The sequence below is a fragment of the Cervus elaphus genome, chromosome 8 (assembly GCF_910594005.1).
Source record: "Cervus elaphus chromosome 8, mCerEla1.1, whole genome shotgun sequence".
NCBI classification, from domain to species: Eukaryota; Metazoa; Chordata; class Mammalia; order Artiodactyla; family Cervidae; genus Cervus; species Cervus elaphus.
The window spans coordinates 27,689,767-27,714,183 of NC_057822.1; the positions used below are offsets into that span (position 1 = coordinate 27,689,767).

General features: G+C 52.3%; 3 protein-coding genes and 1 long non-coding RNA gene across 15 annotated transcripts; 3 read left to right on the plus strand and 1 right to left on the minus strand.

The window, feature by feature from the left end:
• Positions 1–14: 14 nt before the first annotated feature.
• On the plus strand, positions 15–8,083 carry GLB1L (galactosidase beta 1 like). 3 transcript variants are annotated; one of them, XM_043909974.1, is made up of 17 exons: positions 15–190; positions 1,393–1,519; positions 1,699–1,865; positions 2,116–2,266; positions 2,428–2,488; positions 4,649–4,743; positions 4,842–5,016; positions 5,105–5,163; positions 5,267–5,388; positions 5,499–5,539; positions 5,740–5,858; positions 6,151–6,225; positions 6,325–6,414; positions 6,529–6,642; positions 6,916–7,047; positions 7,272–7,487; positions 7,657–8,083. In XM_043909974.1, the coding sequence occupies exons 2-17, from the start codon at positions 1,451–1,453 to the stop codon at positions 7,912–7,914; spliced, it is 1,944 nt and encodes a 647-aa protein (XP_043765909.1). In that variant the 5' UTR covers positions 15–190; positions 1,393–1,450; the 3' UTR covers positions 7,915–8,083. The 3 variants fall into 3 exon arrangements, with proteins under 3 accessions (XP_043765909.1, XP_043765908.1, XP_043765910.1); XM_043909973.1 differs by having other exon boundaries at positions 26–190; positions 6,070–6,225; XM_043909975.1 differs by lacking the exons at positions 1,699–1,865; positions 2,116–2,266 and having other exon boundaries at positions 51–190; positions 6,070–6,225.
• On the minus strand, positions 8,025–14,559 carry ANKZF1 (ankyrin repeat and zinc finger peptidyl tRNA hydrolase 1). 3 transcript variants are annotated; one of them, XM_043909971.1, is made up of 14 exons: positions 14,249–14,559; positions 13,969–14,147; positions 12,779–12,891; positions 12,463–12,565; positions 12,147–12,340; positions 11,639–11,751; positions 11,398–11,545; positions 10,891–11,119; positions 10,564–10,710; positions 9,388–9,859; positions 9,116–9,227; positions 8,816–8,983; positions 8,587–8,678; positions 8,025–8,362 (listed from the first exon to the last, which is right to left on the minus strand). In XM_043909971.1, exons 2-14 carry the CDS (start codon positions 14,114–14,116, stop codon positions 8,239–8,241), a joined length of 2,163 nt encoding a protein of 720 aa, XP_043765906.1. In that variant the 5' UTR covers positions 14,117–14,147; positions 14,249–14,559; the 3' UTR covers positions 8,025–8,238. The 3 variants fall into 3 exon arrangements, with proteins under 3 accessions (XP_043765906.1, XP_043765904.1, XP_043765907.1); XM_043909969.1 differs by having other exon boundaries at positions 14,258–14,534; XM_043909972.1 differs by lacking the exons at positions 8,025–8,362; positions 8,587–8,678 and having other exon boundaries at positions 8,824–8,983; positions 9,407–9,859; positions 14,249–14,533.
• On the plus strand, positions 8,875–10,004 carry LOC122698665. The gene is made up of 2 exons (XR_006342389.1): positions 8,875–9,009; positions 9,111–10,004. It is a non-coding gene; the product is annotated as an uncharacterized LOC122698665 (long non-coding RNA).
• A 177-nt stretch (positions 14,560–14,736) lies between the features above and the next one.
• ATG9A (autophagy related 9A) lies at positions 14,737–24,204 on the plus strand. Of its 8 annotated transcripts, XM_043909965.1 has the most exons (17): positions 14,755–14,893; positions 15,191–15,259; positions 15,897–15,954; positions 16,378–16,509; positions 16,631–16,674; positions 17,198–17,262; positions 17,991–18,152; positions 18,334–18,475; positions 18,701–19,449; positions 19,533–19,686; positions 19,796–19,975; positions 20,362–20,610; positions 20,817–20,995; positions 21,102–21,219; positions 22,211–22,430; positions 22,632–22,777; positions 23,061–24,204. In XM_043909965.1, the coding sequence occupies exons 4-17, from the start codon at positions 16,407–16,409 to the stop codon at positions 23,064–23,066; spliced, it is 2,517 nt and encodes an 838-aa protein (XP_043765900.1). In that variant the 5' UTR covers positions 14,755–14,893; positions 15,191–15,259; positions 15,897–15,954; positions 16,378–16,406; the 3' UTR covers positions 23,067–24,204. The 8 variants fall into 8 exon arrangements, with proteins under 8 accessions (XP_043765895.1, XP_043765897.1, XP_043765896.1 ...); XM_043909960.1 differs by lacking the exon at positions 15,191–15,259 and having other exon boundaries at positions 14,737–14,893; XM_043909962.1 differs by lacking the exon at positions 15,191–15,259 and having other exon boundaries at positions 14,740–14,893; positions 15,900–15,954.
• The last annotated feature ends 213 nt before the right edge of the window (positions 24,205–24,417 follow it).

A 24,417-nucleotide genomic window follows, 5' to 3' on the forward strand; every position in this document is an offset into this window, starting at 1 on the left:
GGACGATGTGGGGGCGTGGAGCTGAGAGGCCGGGGGCGGGTTAGGCCTGGGGGAGGACGGGTCCCAGGACCCGGGTGAGGGTTCCACACCTGGCCTGCAGTGGGGGTCAAGACGCAGGCACCTACGTCAAAAGGGAGCAAAGCCGGGCTCGGCCCGAGGCCCCCAGGACCTGTATCTCCCAATGCCAGAGGTAGGAGGCGTCATACCTCCCGTGCACCGGGTGGCCGACTGGGGTCCAGCCCGGAGGTGGATGCTCAGAGGGGGCGAGTGCTGGCAGCCTGGACCCCTTTGCAGCTCTGATCAGTACAACCTTGGGGGCTCTGGCCTGTATCCTATTACCGTAGTCTCAGTAGTTAAGAGCTCAGGCTCTTGAACTAGACTAGGGTCTGAATCTTAATAGCCTGGACAAGTTACTTAGCCTGTAGGAACCTCACTTTCCCTAACTGTAAAATAGGTGTAAGAGTACCTAAAGTTAAATGCATGAACTCTGAGGCCAGACTGCCTCATTCAAATCCCAGCTCTACTAAACTAGTTATGTGACCTTGTTAACAGGCTAATATTTCTATCCTTCAATCCCCTCATCTGTAAAATGGAGATTATTATCTACTTCATGGAGTTGTTTGAAGATTAAATGAGAGGTGAATTGCTTACTATAGCGTTTGATGCATAGCCCTGAGTAGTGTCCATAAGCAGAAATAATAATAATAACTATTATTATTATCCTGGTCTTCACATCCCAGGCTTGGGACTGTGAAGGCAGTGAGTGATGGAAATTCACAAATTCCCAAACCTTGGAACCTTGATGTCTCTTGCCCAGGCAGGGGTAAATTGGAAAGGGGCACACATCCAAAGACGATAGGATGGCCTAGATGGTCTCTTTTGTTGAAACAGGACAGGATTCTCTAGGAAGAAGATTCCTCTTGTAACTTGATCCCCACCCCAACTCCCACTCCCCTTTCATATACTGAGAAGATATCCTCTGATTTCCCTTGGGTCTGAACCTGGATCTGACATTCATTTAGATTTAACCTGATGTGTACTGGACCCTGCGATAGCAGCAGAGGACTCAGGATAGACAAGGCTCTCCCCATCCTCAGGGGCTCCGTGTAGCAGAGAACTACTTCTCAGTCCTGAATGTGCTCAGAGCACCCGGAAATCTTGTTAAAATACAATTTCTGACTCTACAGGTCTGAGGTAGGGTCTGAGACTCTGCATTTCTAACAAGCTCCCAGGTAATGTTGATGAAGCTGGTTCATGAACCAGTAGCAAGATGTAGAGGATTTTACGAACTAGCAGAGTAGCAGATAGCTGCAGGCTGGAGACAAAGTCCAGGCTAATCCCTGGCAACTTGCGGTGGTCTCCGCCCACTTGCTCGCTGAGGTTCTCTCCCAGGAATCCGCCACGTGACGGTCGGACCACTGTCTCTGACTGGAAGAGCCCCGAAAGCGCCATGGCTCCCGAGAAACCTCTCTGCCTTCCCTCCCTGCTGCTCCCACTCCTGACGCTGCTGCTGCCCCAGGTAGGATGGGAGAATCGAACCAGCCGCTGGGTGCGGTGAAACAGGGTCAGAGCTGGCGGAGGAGAGAGTGAAAGTGAAAACAACAAAATACTGGGAAGGGCTAGTTCCATCTCCTCTGCTCTTGGCAGACGCTCACCCCGGACTCAAGCCCACTGTGAGCACGGTCTCTCCCCTTACAGGCAGACACTCGGTCGTTCGTAGTGGATCGGGACCATAACAGATTCCTCCTGGACGGGGCCCCGTTCCGCTACGTATCTGGCAGCCTGCACTACTTTCGGGTACCGCGGGTACTTTGGGCAGACCGGCTTTTCAAGATGCGAATGAGTGGCCTCAACGTAGTACAGTTGTAAGAAGTGCTCATGAGAGCCATGGAAGGGTGGGATTCACTCCTCCTACCATGCCCTTAAGAAGGGGATCAGGACAGGAAGACCGGCTGGGTATGAGGATTGTAGCTCCAGCGCTTCCCTGCCAAGGGTGGGAAAGGGGAGGGCCAGGACCTCCTTCCCACAGCTTCCTGGAGATTCCTGCAGGCCTGAGCCCCTTGGCCTCCCTGGCTTCTCCCTGTCTTGGGCCCTGTTAACCTCTTCCTTTTTCAGTTATGTGCCCTGGAACTACCATGAGCCAGAGCCTGGGGTCTATAACTTTAATGGCAGCCGTGACCTCTTTGCATTTCTGAAAGAGGCAACTTTAGCCAACCTGTTGGTCATACTGAGACCAGGACCTTACATCTGTGCAGAGTGGGAGATGGTGAGTTAGTTGGAGAAGGGATAGAAGCAAAGCTTCCCATGTACCCCCACTCTAGGGCCACTTCCATCACTACCCTCAACTCCCTCCCTTCTTACCTACCCTATTCCAGTCTTAGACAACAAAGCCCACTCATTTTTTTGTTGTCTTTATGTTTGTCTCAGGGGGGTCTCCCAGCCTGGTTGCTTCGAAAACCTAAAATTCATCTGAGAACCTCAGATCCAGGTGGGTAGAGAAAATAGACTGGACTCAGAAAAAAAGCAAACAACAACAAAATGGGTCATTTGGGTACCCAAAACAGAGATCATTCATTCAAATTATTTACTGTTTTAATCATGCCCAGCAGCATGCAGGGAACTGGGGGACCAGACAGATTCAGTGTGGAAGACACATTAGTTTTAAAAAAAAAAACACACCCAAAACCTATATAAGATTATTTTTAAAATACTGCACAAGAAAATGGACAAGGAGTTGAGATAGTGAATAACAGGGCCTCTTTTAGGTAGGAAAGCCAGAAAAGGCTTTTCTGAGATGACATTTCAGTTACTCTAGGAAAGGGAAAGCACTGGTCATATGAAGAGTGAAGTCCGAATGACCAGGTAGACGGAATGGTGTACTTTTCTGGGGGGAGGGCTGTGCTGTGAGTCTTGTGGGATCATGGTTCGGATGAGGGATTGAACCTGGCCCCTTGGCAGTGAAAGCTCGGAGTCCTAACTACTAGACCACAGGGAATTCCCAGGTATGGTGTGTTTTAAGACCCAGAGGTAGGAGAGAATACTGGCATGAATGAGGCCAGCATGGATGGAGCACAGCGGGTAAACGAGAGTAGTATGAGAAATTGGAGCTATATAGTGAGTGTTAATGCAAGACCACTGTAAGGGGTTTGCCTTTTATTATAAGCACAGTAGAAAGTCATTGAAAGAGTTTAGCCAAAATTATCTGATTTGTTTTCAGATTACATTAGCCTGGATGTGGGAAATGGATTGAGGGAGAGCAAGGGTAGAGGTGGAGAAACTTAACTGGGAGACTGTGATCATAGTTGAGGAAAGAGATGGCTCCTGGTTGTGATAGTAGTGGAAATGCAAAGAAGAGGGCAGAAATGAGCTATAGGTTGGAGGTAAAGGTCAGCAGGATTCAACTGACAGATGTTGATGAGAAAGGGAGTGGTGGTGGAGGGGCGGGGGAACAGTGTGGGTAGGATGAGGAGAGAAAGGAATCAAGCGTCCAGCCAGTCAAGATGATGGTGCCACTCACTGACTTAGGGAAGACAGAGAAGACTAGGGGTGGCAAAAGATCAACATTTGGGGAAAAAACAATAGTTCTTGTCATGTTAAATTTTTATCATTCTAAGGGATGCGATTTAATGTATGCTTGGATTAAAGGAGGCAGTGCAACCTGGCCCTCCTTTATACAGAACACAAAATGTAAAGGAATTGAATGTTTTAAAAGTGTAAAGATAGCCTCTAAAATGTCTTTCATTGACTCCAACTTTGAGAGTCCGCTATCTGCTAGGCATTGTCCTCAATGACAGGGATGCAGCCAATGAGCCTGACAGACAAGGTTCCTGCTCACTAGTAGGGGAGACCGACAGGAAACAATTACAGACACACACACTTAATTTTAATTTCTTAAGCACTTGAAAAGGGAGTATGAGGTGATGTGAAAGAGTGTAACAGGGGGAATCTACCCTCATCTAGGATATCAGAGGTTTTCTTGGGGAAGTGAAATGTAAGTTGAGACCTGAAGCCTGAGTTGGAGTCGCCTAGGTAAGGAGGCAGAGGTCATGCATGAAGACCCTGAGGGTGAGTCAACAAAAATCACCAACAGGAGTTGAGAACTGAAGGCATGCCACCTCATATGATGATCTTTCATTTGCTGACTTAAATGTCCTGAACTGGCAGTTCCATCAGGGTGCAGGTCAGATATTCTACAATTTTGTGAAATCCCATGCTACTTCATACCTGAATCTGGTGGGAGCCTGTAACCCCTAGAGTCCATGGGGTCACAAAGAGTCAGATGCGACAGAGCACACACGCATGCACGCTACTTCATAGCGATATCAAGTATATATTATATATGGTTATGTAATAGCTCTATATGATGGGTTTTAACATTTTTTTTTCTGATATTTAAAAAATGAATTCTCTAGAAACACTGCTTTGTGTCCTGTGCTCAAATTTCATTGCCATGCAAATATTCAAGTGCTTAGGGTTCAGAGTTTCCTCTGACAAGTCACGGCTTCCCAGATGGAGTTATGGACAAGTGGGATGACACACAGTGCTTCCCCGAGTTGAGGTGGCACTCAGGATGCTGGCACTGATGCTAGGGGTGGGGGCCGAGGAGGTGGCAGTGCCCTAACGAGCAGAGCACTGCTCCTTCCTTTAGACTTCCTTGCCGCAGTGGACTCCTGGTTCAAGGTCTTGCTGCCCAGGATATATCCATGGCTCTACCACAATGGGGGCAACATCATTAGCATTCAGGTACCAGTGGAAAGTTGACTGGGCTCGGGGAAGGAGGTGCCAGTGCCCTTAATTTCTCCACCTCAGAGCTGACCTCCACTTTTCCTTTCCCCTGGCAGGTGGAGAATGAATATGGTAGCTACAGAGCCTGCGACGTGAGCTACATGAGGCACCTAGCTGGGCTCTTCCGAGCGCTGCTGGGAGACAAGATCTTGCTCTTCACCACAGATGGGCCTGAAGGACTCAAATGTGGCTCCCTCCAGGGACTCTATACCACTGTAGATTTTGGCCCAGGTCTCCCAAGCAAGGGTTCAGAATGAAGTCTGGGGAAGGGGCACCTGTTTCATGTTGCTTACCTTGCACCTTTGCCTCCTTTCTGCAGCTGACAACATGACCAAGATCTTTGGCCTGCTTCGGAAGTATGAACCCCGTGGGCCCCTGGTGAGGAGCCAGAGGGGAGGCCAATCAAAGCAAGAGGCAGTGTGGGGAATGAGTGGCGCTCAGGTCCCATCTTGCTCACAGCTTCTTTCACTTCATGCTGTAGGTGAACTCTGAGTACTACACAGGCTGGCTGGATTACTGGGGCCAGAATCACTCCACACGCTCTGTTCCAGCTGTAACCAAAGGACTAGAGAAAATGCTCAAGTTGGGAGCCAGTGTGAACATGTAACTGGAGGCACTGGGGCCAACATAAAATCTGTAACTGGGTGTTGGGGATGAAGGTTAAGATTCAATGGGTCAGCTTCTACCTTTCCCCCCACTCTTCCCCACTTCAGGTACATGTTCCATGGAGGTACCAACTTTGGATACTGGAATGGTGAGTCTAGACGGTCTCTGGGGTGGAGGCAGGGAGGCAGCAAGGAATTAAAGAGTCTGAGGAATGCATGGATTAGAATGTCTAGAAGCTGGATATGGCTACCACCGCCCCTTCTGAGAGCAAAATTCTCTGCATGAATTTCTTTGCTTAGTGCCTACCATCTGAAAGATGCATTGAATTAATTAAATTGGTTTGACTAGGTGCTGATGAGAAGGGACGCTTTCTTCCAATTACTACCAGCTATGACTACGACGCACCCATATCCGAAGCAGGGGACCCCACACCCAAGCTTTTTGCTATTCGAAATGTCATCAGCAAGGTGCCCTACCACTTCATTAAGTGCCAAAGGCTTTTACTAATTTAGGGGGAGGGGTGCCCATAAGGCAGTGATTATTGTCTGAACCACAAAACCCTCTGAGCAGCCTGTTGCAGCATTTCTCACTTATTCAGATGGGACTTCCTGGGGAGATACAAATACATACAATATTAGAGAATCTTCATGACCCCTGAAGCCCTTCCCTGGACCCCAGGTTAAGAACCCTGCACTAAGGTGTTGGAATAGGGTTTCTTTGTGTGCTTTTCCTATGGCTCCTGAGAGAATTTGGGCTCAGTTCCAGGAAGTTCCCTTGGGACCTTTACCTCCCCCCAGCCCCAAGATGAAGCTTGGACCTTTGACCCTACACCTGGTAAGCTCCTCCCCATTATTCTCCGATTCTGCCCAGCCTGTCCTGCCCTCTCTTCTGAAAGTTCCCTTGTATTCTGATACTTTCCCCTTATTCTAATAGGATGGGAATTTGCTGGATTTCTTAGACTTGCTATGCCCCCAAGGGCCCATTCATTCAATCTTGCCAATGACCTTTGAGGCTGTCAACCAGGTAAAGCGTAATCCACCAACAGCTCTACCAAGGGTCCCCTCAGTTCTGCATCTTCCCAACAGTATCCTTTCTTGTCTCTCAGTACATCTCATTTACTCGTTCTTCCACACCTAGGTCCATGGCTATATGTTGTATCGGACCTATCTGACCTATACTGTTTCTGAGCCAACACAACTCTGGGTGCCAAACAATGGAGTCCATGACCGTGCATACGTGATGGTGGATGGGGTGAGAACCTAATTCCAGGCTACCTTGTGAGCCCATTTCCTTTCCTCGCCAGCAGAGTTTCTGGTATCTACCTTTTCCCACTGCCTGCTCACATTTGCAAAGGATAAGCTGGGATGAGGAAGAGTTTGACAAAGGATACGGTTCTAGAAGGAACTGACAGAAGGGCTACGCTCTCTTTGCCCTCTCAATAATAGTGTCCTAATGTAGCTTCCTGGGTGGGGCCCACAGGCTAGATGCTGAGCCACTCCCTCTCACACATACTCTCATCCACAGGTGTTTCAGGGTGTTTTGGAACGAAACATGAAGCATAACGTATTTTTGACGGGGAAAGTAGGGGACAAACTGGATGTCCTGCTGGAGAACATGGGGAGGCTCAGTTTTGGGTCTAACAGCAGTGACTTCAAGGTGAGCTTGCTTTGCCCAGTCCCTCACCTCCATACTCTTCTTTACTGAACTCCCTAGAAAAGATAAGGGCCTAAAGGAAGAGCTACAGCCTTAGGGCTTAGAGAGCAAAGCAGCAGCTGGTGAGGGATCTGGACATGGACACTAGGTGCATCCCAGGGCTTGAGTAGCAGCAGTCTGGCCTTAGAACTTAGTGAATGATGAATTTTCATTTGCCTTCTTCACAGGGCCTGTTACAGCCACCAATTCTGGGGCAGACAATCCTTACCCAGTGGATGATGTTCCCCCTGAAAGTTGATAATCTTGTCAAATGGTGGTTTCCCATCCAGCCACTGAAAAGCTCACATCCTCAGGCCCCCTCTGGCCCCACCTTCTACTCTACCACCTTCCCAATTTCAAACTCAGGCGGGGACACATTTCTGTTTCTACCTGGATGGACGAAGGTATTGCTGATGGTGGGGGTGGGGTAAGGGGTAGGGTTATAAGAGGGGAAAACCATGGAAGAAGGGAGAGCACAAATTATTCCTCTGATTAGGAACCCCCCCAACCCCCCAGCAGGGGGATAATTCTACCCCTCTGAGAGCTGATCCTTTCTTTTCCTCTACCCCCCAGGGCCAAGTCTGGATCAATGGGTTTAACTTGGGCCGCTACTGGACAAAGCGGGGGCCGCAGCAGACCCTCTACGTGCCAAGACCCCTGCTGTTTCCCAGGGGAACCCACAACAGAATCACGTTGCTGGAGCTAGAAAACGTGCCTCCTCAGCCCCAAATCCAGTTCCTGGACAGGCCCATCCTCAATAGCACGAAACACAGGACCTACATCTATTTCCTCTCAGGTGCCTCTGAGCCAATGGAGTTAAGTGGGCACTGAAGGAAAGGTAATCCGTGGACCTGGGACGAGCGCAGTGAGCAGGATCCCTTCATGCTAGCCACGCTGACCGTAAGGAAACAAAGGCCACAGGCCTGAATGGAAGTACGAGAGCAGTTTCCTTGCCAAACTTTATTGTGATTAAAGTTCCAGAGACAGTACCAGCTCCACACACCTCTGTGGCCCTGTCTTTGCCCTGGTTCCTGAACGTCCTTCACCCTAATCTTCCAAACACTCTCTGGTTTTGTGGGGGAAGCAGCAGCCTAGGGCCAGTGGGGATGTGCCCTCTCAGGGCCTAGCACTGGCCCCAGGTGGAGCAGTAAGAGATCAGGAAGAGGGCTTCCCAGCCCGACAGCGGTGATCCTGGAGGCAGCGTGTGGAGCAGAAAGAGAAGTCAAGGTAGTGAAAAGGAACAAGGCCTTGGAGAGACATCCCACAACTCCAGCAGCGTCTGAATAAGAGGGAGAAAACGGCTGGAGAGGAATCCCAAAAACGTTCCAATGCAAGCCTTCCCCACCCACCCTCCTGTTACTTCTGTTTTTATTCCAGAGTTTCCCAAAACATCTCAAATCCCCTCAACAGCATTTCTGAACACAGAGCAGCACTTGCTCTACTTGTCCAGAATGGCCCCGCCCACATCACAGCCCACCCCCCACACCTGCCCCCTCCACATACGGAATATTGCTGACGGTGACAGCAGGGTCGGAGGTCTGAGGGTTGGGGGCTGCCAGCTGGGCAGCGAGTCGGCGCTCTGCAGCAAGAGCTCTCTGAGGGGAGGAGAAGCCGTGTTAAGCACAAGGCCTCAGTGGTGGAGAGTGTGTCCAGGAAGTGACGGCTGCACACGGGGGAAGCGATCAGACCTCTGGGGAAGTGTTGCTGTGGAAGGAAGAAGCCCCAGCCTCACCTTCTCCCGGTCACTGAGGGCAGCAAATCGCCGCTGCTCTTCTCGCTCCTGCTTCTCCTGCTCCTGCCGCTTCCTCTGCTGCTCCTCCCGGTGCCGCCGGGCTGCCTTCTGCTCCTTTCTCCGAGTGGCCTGCCGTGCCTCCATTTCTGCTGTTAGCGGCCCCGGCACCTGGAGGATTTCCAGGTAAGCATAAGGTAAAGATCTGTACAAACTATCCTTGATAAGACTGTAGGAGAATAGAAAAGATCTAGCCAGCATCTCTGATGCCTCCCCACTCTGCTGCTTCCTTCTTCAGCTGACCTGAGCTTTGCTGTAATCGTAAGCATCTGGATTCTTCTCCATGAACCTCCGGAACTCATTGCGTGTTGATCTGTCAGCTGCAACTGTATACGGTGGCCGAGCTCGGGAATCCCTAGGTGCGAAAACCCCCAAAGCAGGTTCCGTTTGCCTGCTGCACCTCCCAATGTTGCCCAAGCAGACCAAGGGAAATATTGTCAAGTAGGCAAGGCCAAGGTTAGCATCCAGATCATCCTCTGTACCCTAGCAGGGATCGGCATGAGGACCTCACTTACTGCACAGTGGGGTCCGCACCTGCCTCCAGCAGCAGGCGAACCACTGAGCCTCTCCCAGCTGCGGCTGCTGCGTGCAGGAGAGTGAAGCCACCGGAGCCCAAGGGGGCAGTGAGCAGAGGCAGAACTCCAGGGTCTAGGGGGCTGGCAGTGAGCCGGTCCTTCAGCATCCCCACATCTCCAGCTCGGCAAGCAGCTAGAAGCACATCCCAGAGCTCCAACTGACCGGGGGACATGGCCTCATCCCAGGGAAGCCCCAAATGGGCTGACCCTGAAAGGGCCTCATCTTCCTTTGGTTGCTGGGAAAGAGTCATTTGTACCCCAGACTCCAGGTCTTGCTTTCTCTCCCTCTTATTCCTTTTTCTCCTCCTTTGCTTGGGAAATACCTCAAACTCACGAAGATCCAGCGTTCCCAGTGTCACCTCTACTAGCTCCAGCTCTACCTGGGAGCCATCCTCTCCCTCTGACTCTAATCCTAGGGGAAAAAAGTTGCTATGTTAGATCCATCTAAGGAATAAGCAGAGGGTAGAAGGGTGTGGGCTACCCCAGATGCCTAAGAATGTACATAGCGAGATAATCCAGATCACTTGAAATAAAATTGTTTGTATTTTGTCACCCAAGATAAAATAGCATATCAAGAGCTGAAGCCATTAGTATCATGTGAAGAAATGAGGCTCACAGCCCCAATAAGGGCAGGCCTAGAAGAAGCTATTCAGGGACGAGAGTCCCTGGACATTCCCATGACAGCCTTAGGGTAGTCAGCAGAGGAGCCTGGAGCAGCTGACAACCATACAGGTGACAGCCTGCAGCAGGGGAAGCAAGCCCTAGCTCCAAACCAGTGCGTCCAAGGAGGCAAGTAAATTATGTTAAGATCCACACAACACATGTCCAAGCATCAACTTCATGCTAAGACTTTTCTAAGAACTAGAGATACGTCAGTGAACAAAAGAGATGATAGGAGATTTGGAAAAATCCCAAAACATATTTAAATAATTGCTACCACATACTGAACAGATGTGTCTGTTTGCGGGGCGGCGGGCGGTGGCAGTGGTGGGAGTATGTAAGGGCTTACTTATAAATAGGGAAGTGGATAAAGTTATGACAGTAGGGGATTTACCACTGCATTTCTAGGACAGACCCCCAGAGAGAGACCTGACAATTGCCAGATGGTGTACAAACCCTGTTTGGGAGCTTCCTCGTTCTGCCCGAATGCTTCATTTTCATCACTGGGGACCTTTCTTTCTTCCTCGATAGACTTCCTTTCTTTCACTCTCTTCCGGTGTGTCTGAGGTAAATCCAACCTGCCTGTCTCCCGGGGGTCTTCTCCTGCCATAAAACAAAAGATGGTTCTTAAATTTAGCTGAGGAGAAGCCAGCTCAGGTTTCTGTCAATGGAAATGTCATCAGACTGCAGTCCGAGTGGTAGAAAACCATCTGGATGCACGAATGAGAACCCAGGCTTGGGTGGAACATTTGGGGCGTATGGAGATCTAGAAAGAAAGCTCACCATAGACATATAACGTGGTCAGCTTATGGAGTACACGCTGTAGCTCTTGGAAGGTGGGTCTTTGGGTAGCGAGGGGGATATCCCAAAGTCGGGGATCACCCCGGCGCAGGGGGGCCTCATGGCCCCCGAAGAACAAGGACCGGCCAGAGCGGGGGGCACGCAGCAGTATCGTCCCAGCCTCCTCCAGTGCCTTGGCCCAGTCTGGCCCTGCCAGCAGGTCACGAACTTCCTAGAGAAGACAGTGACTCAGCTCTGTAATTCTTCACTTGCTACTTTTAAACTTCCAACCAAAAACTGACCCACAGATGATGTACAGATGACGTGCAGGGAATGGGGGGTGGAGAATGAGAGGATTAAGACTCCTGGGCATCCACCCCATTCTACCTTCATCTACCCAGAAAGAACAAAGACAGGACACAGGAGCCAGCCTCCCTGCTGTACCATTTAATCAGTCAAGAGGAGAGAAGTGGGGATTAGAGGCGCGCCAGACCTGGACACATAACTCACCTTATAGAGTGCGGCTTCATTGTAGCGCCTCAGACTGGCCCCAGCAGAGGGAGCAGCTGCACCCCGCGCATCCCGGAGCCCCTGCGCTGTGCCCCGCTTGGCCCGCACTGTGTAGCGGTGAAAGCTTTTGTGTGTCAACACTTCTCGTCTGTAGACAGCACAGACTCAGTACTGGAAATCAGATGGTGCTCCCAGACTAACAGGATCCATTCCATCCTTGCCCCATGCAGCACCCTCTCACCCTTGGAAAATGGCACCAGCAAAGTGCCCAGCAGCAGCCATGAGCACCACACAGTCCCTGGGACCTCCACTCCGCAGGTTCTGAAGCAGCAGTTCTGGTTTTTCAAGGGGCACCTGGAGACACAGGAGCAGCACAAGCATCTCTGTGGCACTTACTGGGAGTAAGAAACAAGTGCCAGTGCTACGTGATACACAGGCAGCATCTCTTTTGATACAACAGCTCCATTATTGTCTCCATTTTATAAATACGAAAATTGGAGGCTTGCAGAGGTAGTCAAGATCAAGTAGGAGAACCACAATTCCAACCTAGATCCGTCTATATCCAAATTGAATTCCACTCCACTTGACCCTTGTAAGATTCAGGCCAGTTCAAGACTGTGCCATCAAGTGTGACACCCACCCTGAACAGGAAGGAAGGGAAGAAGTAAGAAATAGACTGTGCTGAGGGGAAATCTAGGCTGAGTGTACAGAAGGCTGGGGCTGACCACACAACGTGTGCTGGCACTTGCCTGGCGAGGGCCTAGGACACAGCGATAGGCATAAAGAAACTGGCCCTGGGCATTTTGGAAAAGAACCCGATGGGGGTGGAAGCCTCGGGGTCGCGTAGGCTTCTCAAAGTCAGCCCTCTCCTCATCCAGTATCTGCAGGTCCTCCTCACTGTCTGAGTCTGAGTCTTCTGATCCTGAGATGCTGGAAAGATCGCCTGAGAACAGCAAAAGTTAAGAAAGCTTGGTACCCCATCTTTGACCTTTCTTCAAGCTCCTCAACTAGGGTCTTTCTCCATCCCCATGACTGATTCGCACATGCTCTCCCACTAGTCATCACCTGTGGAACTCTGCTTTTCAAAGTCCAGGGCAGACAGGAGAGGCTTGTCCTTGAGACGCTGCTTTAGGTTAAACCGATGCCAGTCAAGCTTATAATGTTCCCTCTGGTATGAGACAAAGAGGGAAGAACAATGTGGAAATATGCCTGACCCAGCCTTTTATGGTACCCAAGACCTAAAAAAGAACTCCATGAAGTATGACCAGGTAATACTAACTTCCTTAGTTAATGTAGACCTTCATTAAAAACAAATTTCTACCTCTTTTCCCCAACCATGACATTTTTGCTTCCACATTTAGCTCTGCACCTGGTCTTTTACCTGTTCCTGGTGGTTCTGGAAGACCTGGTCACAGGTTGAACAAAACAACTTCTCTGAAATATCCAGAGGACCCTGTAGTGGTCTTCTTTCTGGGCTTATTTGCTCCTCTGAACCTAAAGGGGAGGGTAAACAGAGGTAGAAAGGGGGCCCAAATCCACACTATCTAGGATTACATTCAGTGTCTGATATACAAAGCAGAAGATACAAATGAGAGAGATGGCATGTCATTGCCTTCAAGGAATTTAACAATCTAGTAATCATGAAATAAATGACACAGCAATCACTTTATAGAATATGCTTCTGAAAAGATATGTATAGGAAGAATATAAACACTGTATGTAAATTAACAACAGGGATTGTTTAGAGGAATCCTGAAAGTGAAAGTGTTAGTCGCTCAGTCATGTCTGACTGCAATCGCATGGACTGCAGCCCACCAGGATCCTCTGTCCATGAAATTCTCCAGGCAAGAACACTGGAGTGGGTTGCCATGCCCTTCTCCAGATCTTCCCGATCCAGGGATTGAACCTGGGTCTCCCACATTGCAGGCAGATTCTTTACTATCTGAGCCACCAGTGAATGGTTTCTGGTAAGGTTAAGATTATTTTTAAACTGTGCAAATAACTCTCCCCCACTACCATCTTTTTAGCTTGTATTTCCAATTACAGTGTGCAGTTGGTTTTATTTTATTTTTTTTAACTATAAGAAAACAGTCAAACTCAAGTAGGATGAAACCAACAGTAAGTTGTTCTATATTCAGCAAGAAGGAATGATTTGATTGGAATAGTTAAATTTGGGTGATATCAAGGAACAGTGAAGTGTTTTTGCAGGCAGTGGTGTTAATGTGATGAGGCATAAGCAATGGCAAGAGATTTGCTTGGAGACAATTCAGGAGCCTGTTCTAGAAATCCAGCGATCAAGTGAAACTTTTTTTTTTTAATCAGAAAACATGTACAAATGTTGCCTTAAATTCCTAACAGTTAAGAAAAATATACACAAACTTCAGCGTAAAAGTAAAAAACAAACACTCTGCAGTTGGGAGCTGATAAATTTTATCCAGTGGAAGGAGATGTCAACAAGAGCTCCCAAGCTGGGAAACACCAATAAGAATGTGTTCCCTGGAGGAGAACACAATAAGCTCCAAAGTGTCCTGTCATTTCTCTTACGGGTCCACCCCACACCTTCCCAGATACCTGGACAGGAAGTCTGAAGAGCCTGGGCCAAGGCCTCCTCGGGAAAGTGGCTCACCAGGCGCAGGCCCTGAAGGACCGGAGCATCCGTGCTGAGGTCAAACAGGGAGACCGACACAGGAGCCTGGGCTGCAGCTGGAGCCAGCGACATGGCTGAGCAGAAATTTACTTAGAAGCAGCTGCTGGAGCAGAAAGGTGGTTAAGAAACAGCTTCCCAAAGCAAGGTCCTATGCCGCCTCCCCAGCCAGCGTGACTTCGTTTCCCCTACTCCGCAAGGCACCACGGCCACCACCACCAGGGGTGGGCCCAAGGTTAATACGTGATCCCAGCCTGCTTTCTCAAATCCGCAGTCTCGGACCACACAAGAGTGAAATGGGCGTGAATTCAGCAACCAAATCGACTCCAGCAGAGTTAAAATCACAGAGGTCCCTTAACCAACCTCTCCTCGTTACCCATGCGGTGAGTTCCAGCAGTGACTACACCGCATGGACTCGCCACCGCCCGCAGAAGCTGCACTTAAGGTCAGAGGGAGCTGAGAGGTACGGGAAGTCTACAGTCCGAAAGCCGGATTTTTGCAATACCGTAACAAACTCCTCACTACGGAGTAGCGAAGAGGACAAAAGGTATTGGCTGCATCTGAGCCCCGCCCCACGTAGAGCGTGCAATTGGTTCCCTGACTTCCAGGGCCCGCCTCTAGCTTTTAGTCCCGCCTCGGACGCCGAGCATTGGCCATCGTGTCTCCACCCCCACGTTCATTGGTCAGGCTAACTGCGTCTGACAGTGAGTGGCAGACGCCGGGCCTAGCGCTCCCGGTCGGGCCGAGCCCAGTGAAGCCGACGGAGCCCCTGGAATCACCCGGGTGACCGTTCCTGTGGTGAAACGCGAGCCCGGTCACCGAAATCTCACGACCCGTGTCGGGCCTGGCCAGGTATGACCGCGGAGTCCTAAGCGGACTTGCGGTGCGTAACGGGGGAAGGGGCAACGCGGGCGGGGCGGAGGCGCGCAGCCGGAATGTTTTGATAGCGGGGGCGCGCGGACGGGGGCGCGCGTGAGCGGCGGGGCCGCGCGCAAGATTGTCCGCTGTTGGGAGCCGAGCCCTTGGCCTGGGGCCGGGCGATCTGGGGGCGCGCTGGGCTCGGGTCGTGGCAGCTGGGTGTAGAAAGGCAACCCAGCTCGGCTGGGTGTATCGGCTGTCGGACTGGCTCGATTCTTCCAACGTCCGCAGGAACCCCTGAGCCCGGGCCCGGCTGACAGGGGCTCTATGGGCCCTGGGTCTACACTGACCCAGTGAGTGGTGAGTTCCCTGAGGGCTTGGTCAGCTTCTTAGGATCCAGGGCTCTCACTAACCTGGGGAACCCCACTGGGGCCAGGCTGGGCAGTGCTCCACAGCTTCAAGGTCTGCACTGACTGGGTGAGTGCCACCTAGATCATGCCTGTCTCCAGGACCAAGGGAACCTACAGTTGAGCCAGGATCTGGGTCTACACTGACCCAGTCAGGATATCCCATCTAGGAACTTTGCCTGCCTGCTGGGTGTTTGCTAGGGAAGCAAGGGCAGCTCCTTTTTAGGAGAGACTCTCTTCTTGGGTTTTGGGTTTGGGACCTTGCGGACCGGGGAAGGCCCACCTAATTCCTCAGGCTGAGGTGGGGCATGGAGAACAGTCCAGCCCTGTACAGACAGTCTCCGCAGGTTCATTAAGCCACAGCATGGGACCCTAGAGTTGAATGAGTGGCCTCATATGGCACAACCAGAGGAAGTGTGCATAGCCTTAGGCTAGGAGGGGTGCCTCTTTCCCACTGCAGCCTCCCTGCCCCTTGCTTGGCTTCCCCTGAGTGGGGGTGGGGGGATTTGGGGGGTAGGGGGGAGTGGTAGCATTGGGTTTATTTCTATTCCCACTCCCCACTCTCTGGGGCCTGACACCTTCTCCTCCAGCAGCTGCAGAGCCAGGGCATCAAGGGCTGGAGCGGAGCTGACACTGTCCATGGAGCTGGTAGGGCCATGTGCTTATCTCAAACTTCTGTTTACAAAGTGCTTCCAAACTGCTAGTCTCTTGGGAGACCAGGGTTTCTCTAGGAGGGGAATGGGAGGGCCCCTTCTCTCCACTGAATAGAAGATGAAACAGACCCTGCTGCCCCACCCCATAAAGGGGCAGAGTCTGTCTTCAGGCCAGCAAGGCCTCAGTAGACACTCAGTAAAGACTACAGGAATGACTGACCTCATTGGTCAGTGAGGGTCTCCCAAGCCCTGAGCATATTGCTTTCCTTGGGTTACTACTCCCTCTGCCTTTGATCCAAGACGACTAGTAGTGGAGACCAAGCCTAAGGATTCTTTCTCATTCATTTCTGTTCTAGTAGGCAGGGAAGATGACAGCAGAAGGTCTGAACCTGGGTCTGTCTTTCCTCTGTGCCCACAGGTGGACAGGGTGGACAGGGGGCGGTGGTGATGGCGCAGTTTGACACTGAATACCAGCGCCTAGAGGCCTCCTACAGCGATTCACCCCCTGGAGAGGAGGACCTGTTGGTGCATGTCCCTGAGGGGAGCAAGTGTGAGTTCTTGGACATGACAGCCAGAACTGGGACTTGGGGGAGAATTGGTGGAGGGACACTGAGGGAGCAAGGGGCTTCCATTTCTTCAGGGCTCTGACATCTCTGCTCCTGTACCCACAGCACCTTGGCACCACATCGAAAACCTTGACCTCTTCTTCTCTCGAATATCCTTTGTGTCTCTGTGTTGGAGCTCTTGAACCTTCAGCCCCTCTCTAAGCCAGGCTCCTTGAGGGGAAGAACTTGGTGTGGGTTTGGCTCTAATCCCTCAAAGGGGAGTGGAGTGCACCTTGAGCCTAAGTAGAGGCTAGGGAAATAATGACAGTTATAAATAATGATATCCCACATCTATTAAGAGCCATGTGCATTGTACTTTGTAGTATTAATTTATAAGGAACCTCTCTGAGGGTGATTCTATTGATGGTATGCTAATAATCATAATAATTATTGTCTTTTGACTTTGTGTCAGTTCTGTGTTAAATACTTTACATGCACTATCTCAGACCTAATGATCCTATAAGACAAGTGCTATTATACTACTATAGACAGAAGCTTAGAGAGGTTAAGTAACTTGGCCAAAGTCACACAGCTTGAAAGTCAGAGAGCCAGGACTTCATCGCAGGTACATGACACCAAAGTCTGTGCTCTTAATTGCTGTCTCTACCGACCACTTTTTCTTAACAATTACACGTTTATAATCTACACCAGAAGAATGGTTTCACTTGTATGCTCATCGGGGAGATCTTTGAGCTCATGTAAGTACAAGGGACGGATGGTGCGGTGAAGGAACACATCACAGTGTTTCCTGTCTCTGAGCTCAACCCCTGGCCCAAACTGCCAGGGCAACTAGGTGCAAGGCTCAAAAGTGCGAACCTTTATAGTTTAAGGCTGGGTGTGGCACCAAGTTTTACAGACTTATCTTTTTTAATCACCCTTATAAGGAAGGCTTTCAAGTCCTGTCTCTTCCACAAAGAGAAGTCAGACTCATCAGAGCTCCAGTAGAATGAGCATGGTTCCATCAGGAGGTATCAGATGCCAGATGCTTACTTGAGAAAAATGCCTCTGTTCTGCCTTGGATGTACCTTAGACCTACTGCTGAGTAGAGGGCCTTCTTGGAGGAAGGAGCCATATGGCTTTGCCAAAGAGTAAAGGGGTGGAAACCTGCAAAGGGGTTCTACAATCTCAACAGGAAATCAGGGACTGGCGACCAGAGACCACAGTGTAAGACCTTTGAAAGAGTGAGTGGTGGCAGAGATTACCATGAGATAGAAAAGCAGGCTGATTCTGTGGTGCCTGAAGCTAAGAGCCAAAAATAGGTGCTGCCTTGGGTCTCCCGGGGCCAAGCAGTAGAGAAAGGCCCTCCATTTCCCCAGAGGCTGCTCCCTAGTCTTGGTCTGCCACTTCCAGACTCTCACTTTTTCCCGGTTATTTCACTGGTGTCTCTCTGACTCTCAGACCACACCCCCTCTGCCCAATTCCCCAGGCAGTTCCTCTTTGTGGTTGCCTTCACCACCTTCCTGGTCAGCTGTGTGGACTATGACATCCTATTCGCCAACAAGATGGTGAACCACAGTCTTCACCCAACCGAGCCTGTCAAGGTCACTCTGCCAGATGCCTTTCTGCCTGCCCAAGTCTGTAGTGCCAGGTAAGCACTGCAGGTCAGAGGGCACTAGAGCCTGTAGTTCAGCTAGCAGGTGGGAGATGGGGTGTGAGGCAGTAACATTCCCCAGAACACAGGCTCAGCCTCTCCAAATCCTTTAGGACAGCAGCATTTCTGCCCAGAGGCCTCAGGCCACTCTTCCTCCCCTTCCCTGTTGCCCCACCAGGATTCAGGAAAATGGCTCCCTTATCACCATCCTGGTCATCGCTGGTGTCTTCTGGGTCCACCGGCTCATCAAGTTTATCTATAACATTTGCTGCTACTGGGAGATCCACTCCTTCTACCTGCATGCTCTGCGCATCCCCATGGTGAGACTGGGAAGTTGGGCAATTAGCACCACAGTCCAGGATGTCTTCCACAGCCTGGGAAGGGTGGGGTATATTCCTGGGCATCAGGCAACTTCCTCCATCCTTGGTAGGTCAGGCAGGGTCTGCTTAAAGGCTCCCAAGGACCCCTGAGCCTCACAGCTCATGGAGGGCAAGGGGCTGAGGCAACCACCCCGCCTTCCATCCCCCGTCTCTTCCCCACCGCAGTCGGCACTTCCATACTGCACATGGCAAGAAGTGCAGGCCCGGATCGTGCAGACCCAGAAGGAGCACCAGATCTGCATCCACAAGCGTGAGTTGACAGAGCTGGACATCTACCACCGCATCCTCCGGTTCCAGAACTACATGGTGGCCCTGGTGAACAAGTCCCTCCTGCCCCTGCGCTTCCGCCTGCCGGGTCTTGGGGAGGTTGTCTTCTTCACCCGGGGCCTCAAGTACAACTTCGAGCTGATCCTCTTCTGGGGACCTGGCTCTCTCTTTCTCAACGAATGGAGCCTCAAGGCTGAGTATAAACGTGGGGGGCAACGGCTGGAGCTGGCCCAGCGCCTCAGCAACCGCATCCTGTGGATCGGCATTGCCAACTTCCTGCTGTGCCCCCTCATCCTCATCTGGCAGATCCTCTACGCCTTCTTCAGTTATGCCGAGGTGCTCAAGCGGGAGCCGGGCGCCCTGGGTGCGCGCTGCTGGTCGCTCTACGGTCGCTGCTACCTCCGCCACTTCAACGAGCTGGAGCATGAGCTGCAGTCCCGCCTCAACCGAGGCTACAAGCCTGCGTCCAAGTACATGAATTGCTTCTTGTCACCACTGCTGACACTGCTGGCCAAGAACTGCGCCTTCTTCGCTGGCTCCATCCTGGCCGTGCTTATTGCCCTCACCATCTATGATGAAGACGTGCTGGCTGTGGAACATGTCCTCACTACCGTCACACTCCTGGGGGTCACCGTGACCGTGTGCAGGTGGGCCAGGGCAGCAGGGGGGAGCAGGCTGCCTGTCATTTCCAGGAAGGACTTCCATCTCACCATGTCCCTGATCCTACCAGGTCCTTTATCCCGGACCAGCACATGGTGTTCTGCCCTGAGCAGCTGCTCCGCGTGATCCTCGCTCACATCCACTACATGCCTGACCACTGGCAGGGTAATGCCCACCGCTCGCAGACCCGGGACGAGTTTGCCCAGCTCTTCCAGTACAAGGCAGTGAGTGGAGTTGGAGTCAGGGCCTGCTAGAGACTGGCTGACAGCTCGGTGCCGAGGGCTGGTCTCCCTCCTGCTCTCTTGTGACCTCAGTCCCTTTCTTCCTCTCTAGGTGTTCATCCTGGAGGAGTTACTGAGCCCCATTGTCACACCTCTCATCCTCATTTTCTGCCTGCGCCCACGGGCCCTGGAGATTATAGACTTCTTCCGCAATTTCACTGTGGAGGTTGTCGGTGTTGGAGACACCTGCTCCTTCGCGCAAATGGATGTTCGCCAGCATGGGCATCCCCAGGTATTAGGAAAGGAGGGGGGCAGTTGGCCAGAGGCGATGCTGGCCTATACAGCATTTTGGGGCAAACTGCAAAAAGATACCCCTTCTGAGCCAATGAATCACAAAGTGGCAGCCCTGCACCACGGGCTTTATAAACAGGAGCCTAGACTGGATTATAGCCTTAAACTTGCATCCTTGGCCAAGCTCCCCTGAGAAAGGCACAAACCAAGCAGCTAGCACACCATGTGGCTACTTGTAGGGCGGCCACTAGGGCCCCCGGACGAGATACAGCAGTGCATTGTGGTCTCTGTCCTCCAGGGGCAAGGCCTCCCCCCTCCACTGCAGGAAGGGTACCAAAAGGGCTTCTGTAAGGGGCAGTCCTGCTCACTGCAGCCTCCCTTGTGCAGTGGCTGTCTGGTGGGCAGACGGAGGCCTCAGTGTACCAGCAGGCCGAGGATGGGAAGACAGAGTTGTCACTCATGCACTTTGCCATCACCAACCCTGGCTGGCAGCCACCACGTGAGAGCACGGCCTTCCTAGGTTTCCTCAAGGAGCAAGTTCAGCGGGACGGAGCAGCTGCTGGCCTTGCCCAAGGGGGCCTGCTCCCGGAAAATGCCCTCTTTACGTCCATCCAGTCCTTACAATCCGAGTCTGAGGTGCGTTCCTAGGGACTGGGAGATGATGGGCAGAGTGGACACCAGGAGCTGGGACTTGAGGGTGTGGGGCAGAAGGGTCCACCCTCCTGTTGGTTTCCTTCTCTCTGTTCATTCAGTCTATGCCACTGGGTCCTAATGTGCAGAGTCCTGGGGGACCCAGAGGCCTCCTTGTGCCCTGAGAATTCTACCACCCCTTTTATTCACAGCCACTGAGCCTTATTGCAAATGTGGTAGCCGGCTCATCCTGCCGGGGCCCCCCTCTGCCTAGAGACCTGCAGGGCTCCAGGCACAGGGCTGAAGTCGCCTCTGCTCTGCGCTCCTTCTCGCCTCTGCAGCCTGGTCAGGCTCCCACAGGCCGGGCTCCCAGCACCATGACAGGCTCTGGGTGAGTAGCAGTGGGCCGAGAGGGGCGGGCATGGCAGTAGCCCCCAGCAGTTTGTGCGGGTCTCAGAAATGTTGATGACTGCTGTCTGTGCTGGCGTGGGGGACAGGGTGGATGCCAGGACAGCCAGCTCCGGGAGCAGCGTGTGGGAAGGCCAGCTGCAGAGCCTGGTGCTGTCAGAATATGCATCCACTGAGATGAGCCTGCATGCCCTCTACATGCACCAGGTGAGTGGGCAGGAGGGGCAGGGCTGTAGAACCAAGGTGGCGGCTAAAAACAGAATAGAGGGTTTTAGACGTGGAAAAGCAAAACATGGGCTCGAATCCCTTCTCTGCCATTTACCTGCTCTGCAATTTCCATTCCCGCGTATTTCCTCTTCCTATCCTTTTCAGCCAAGCTTACTTTCACCCAGGGCTTTTCCACACTTGTGGTTTCCCCTGCTAAGAATCCACTTGCCTGACATATCCACATGGCTCCCTCTTTCTCATTCAGGTCTGCTCTTTCCCATGCTATGAGACCATCTCTGGCCACCCTGAGTAAAAGCCTCCCTTGCCTACCCTCCTGAATCTTCCAGTTCTGTTTTTCTCTCCATAGCATTTAGCATCATCTGACACTGGTATTTTTTCCTTATTTATTTGTTTATTGTCTATCTCCCCCCACTCCATCCAAGTATATAAGCCCCAGGGAGTTGGGGTTTTTGTCTATTTTGTTTACTGCTGTATCCCCAGCACCTAAAAGAGCTCCTGGCACTTAGATTCACAAACAATTTACTCTGGAATCAAATGACTGGGGAAAATGAGAGCTATTACAATCTATGCACAGGCTTGTTCCAGGAATCTGCTGAGAACTTAACTTGTAAAACATCACATGTATGTTACATGTTATTAACATAACAGGTACTCTGAGTGAGTGGTTCTAGATGAGGCGATATAAATCAGAACTGGCCAATACCATGGTGGAGGGTAACTATTTCAGATATCATTCTGTCCCCAACTGCTTCCTTTGTGGCTCAGCAGGTAAAGAATCCACCTGCAATGAGGGAGACCTGGGTTCGATCCCTGGGTTGGGAGATCCCCTGGAGAAGGAAAAGGCTACCCACTCCAGTATCCTGGCCTGGAGAATTCCACAGATTGTACAGTCCATGGGGTCGCAAAGAGTCAGACGCGACTGAGCGACTTTCACTTTCTGTCCCCAACTAACGAATCCCCCACTTCTCAGCTCCACAAGCAGCAGGCCCAGGCTGAACCTGAGCGGCATGTGTGGCACCGCCGGGAGAGTGATGAGAGTGGGGAGAGTGCCCCCGAAGAGGGGGGAGAGGGGGCCCGGGCCCAGCCTATCCCCCGCTCTGCAAGCTATCCCTGTGCTGCACCCCGGCCTGGAGCTCCTGAGACCACTGCCCTGCAGGGGGGCTTCCAGAGGCGCTACGGAGGCATCACAGGTATGCATTGGGGATGCAGAAGAGACAGAGCCTTCAGGGAAGAGTGGTCCTTCTGGGGCCTCTGGGGAGGAGAGAGGTCAGAGGGACCAGACCCAAGGAGACTAGTCCCTCCCCGGCGCCTCCAACTCCCCCAGCAGCCCCAGAGCCCATCTCTTCATTCCTGTCTGTGTGCACACTAAGAGTACTCACTTGTGTCTGTAGATCCTGGCACAGTGCCCCGGGCTCCCTCTCACTTCTCTCGGCTGCCCCTGGGAGGATGGGCTGAAGATGGGCAGTCAGCATCAAGGCACCCGGAGCCTGTGCCCGAAGAGGGCTCAGAGGATGAGCTCCCCCCTCAGGTGCATAAGGTAAGGGCTCCAAGACCCGAAACCGACAGCCAGAAGTAGTAACTTCAGGCTGAGGTCAAGCTTCTCATGTGAAGGGAGGTGGCCTCCTGTGCACAGATGCTGCAACTTCTCCTCCAAAGTAGACTGCCTTCTCTCCCCTCACCAACTGTGAAACCCAGGACTCGATTTTTCCTTTGCTTACCTGCCTCAGAATCAAATTTTCCTTTTCCTTTATCTCCAGGCTTCTGTTGTGGAAGCAGATTGCTGAAGACCAGCTCCATAACCAACCCATATCTCTCCACAGGTATAGACGAGGCAGAGGAGGGTCCTATGCCTCAGGATGGAGGCCATCGTTGCCCTGCCATCCCAGAGGAGGGTCCCTGTGCCCCAGGATGGAGGCCATTGCTGCCCTGCCACCCCATCCGTCCGTCATGGAGGGCTCCCGAGTGCTGCCTGGCTCCACGCGTGTATTGTTTGTGTGTCCGTGCCTGGCCAAGGGAGGTGCCAATGCTGCGCTCGCCACAGCCCCAGGAGAGAGACAGGGGGCCTAGGAAACAGGGCACATGGGACTCTAGCCTCATCCCCAGGACCCCCCTTGGCTCAGAGTGTGGTGCTAGAAACTGGTCCCCAGCCCAGCCCCAGTACTGCCACCTTTGCACCTACCCCTGCAAGTCTCCAGAGGACTGCCCACCCCAGAAGCTGCCAAGCAGGGAGAACGTGTGCCAACTGTGGAGTGGGGAGGTTGGGCCTGGACCCTCAACCTCTGCAGCCTCCCTCCCCACCCCCGAACAGATGAGCAGCTCAGGCTGTGGCCCTTACCTCACCCCCAGTTCTCTCCCAGTGCTGCAGCCTGCTCACCTCTCCCCTGCTTCCTGCACATACATCACTGGCATGTTTGCCACTTGCTCCCCTTCTGTTCCCTTGCTCCCCCCTTCTGTTCAGCTTTTGCTTTGTGTTGGTGTGGAGGCTTTAGCTCCCAGCTCCCCTAATGCTATCTTTTGACACTAAGAAGGAAGGTTTCTAAACTGTGGAGCAGGGATGGACAGCAGGGATTTGCTGTCCTCCAACTTTTTAGGATGGGCCCCGGGAGACTTGCGGCCTTCCTGGCCCCCATTGCTGCTTATTGTACCCTGTACCACCTGCACATGGGATGGAAAGGGCCAGAGTGTGACCTCGGCTGTCTGTCTCCCAGCAAGAGCGCTCTGGCCTGCATCCCGCTGTCCCAAGAGGGGGATGGAGGGGCGACAGGATGGCTTCGCCCTCGGCTTTGGGCTGCCGCACTGCATGCTGGGACCCAACTCCTTTCCCTGCCCCCCCACCCCCGCCCCTCTCCCCCAGCTCGGTCCGCTGCAGGTGAGCGGTTGAACTGTGCAGCCGAACTTACAGCGGAATGGGGTGGGGGACCGTGTACAGCTTGACAACCTTTAATAAAGAAGGGACTGACTGCGGCTTCTTGTCCGGAGCGGCTAGGGTTTTGGGGGGCAGGAGGGGTGGGGTGTCTGTGAACCACCCACGTGGCCGGGGACTGGGTGTCCGCCCCGTGATAAAGCTGGTCTATGCGATCTCGGATATACCGACCTAGCGGGCGAGCAGAAGGGCAGCTTCCCAAGCCACGGTTCCTCGGAGGTCAAGGACTCCGGCAGGACGTGCGGTCGGATTTC

Bases quoted from the DNA above. Each gene is read 5' to 3' on its own strand.
- GLB1L (XM_043909973.1), top strand. From the start codon at position 1,451: ATGGCTCCCGAGAAACCTCTCTGCCTTCCCTCCCTGCTGCTCCCACTC. The intron at 1,520-1,698 runs GTAGGATGGGAG...CTCCCCTTACAG, and splicing joins TGACGCTGCTGCTGCCCCAG to GCAGACACTCGGTCGTTCGT. The intron at 5,017-5,104 runs GTCTCCCAAGCA...TCCTTTCTGCAG, and splicing joins CACTGTAGATTTTGGCCCAG to CTGACAACATGACCAAGATC.
- ANKZF1 (XM_043909971.1), bottom strand. From the start codon at position 14,116: ATGTCGCTGGCTCCAGCTGCAGCCCAGGCTCCTGTGTCGGTCTCCCTG. The intron at 12,892-13,968 runs GTATCTGGGAAG...CCTCCCCTTTAG, and splicing joins TCTTCAGACTTCCTGTCCAG to GTTCAGAGGAGCAAATAAGC. The intron at 11,120-11,397 runs GTGAGTTATGTG...TGTCTTCTCTAG, and splicing joins ATGAAGCCGCACTCTATAAG to GAAGTTCGTGACCTGCTGGC.
- ATG9A (XM_043909960.1), top strand. From the start codon at position 16,407: ATGGCGCAGTTTGACACTGAATACCAGCGCCTAGAGGCCTCCTACAGC. The intron at 16,510-16,630 runs GTGAGTTCTTGG...CTGTACCCACAG, and splicing joins TGTCCCTGAGGGGAGCAAGT to CACCTTGGCACCACATCGAA. The intron at 18,476-18,700 runs GTGAGACTGGGA...TCCCCACCGCAG, and splicing joins ATGCTCTGCGCATCCCCATG to TCGGCACTTCCATACTGCAC.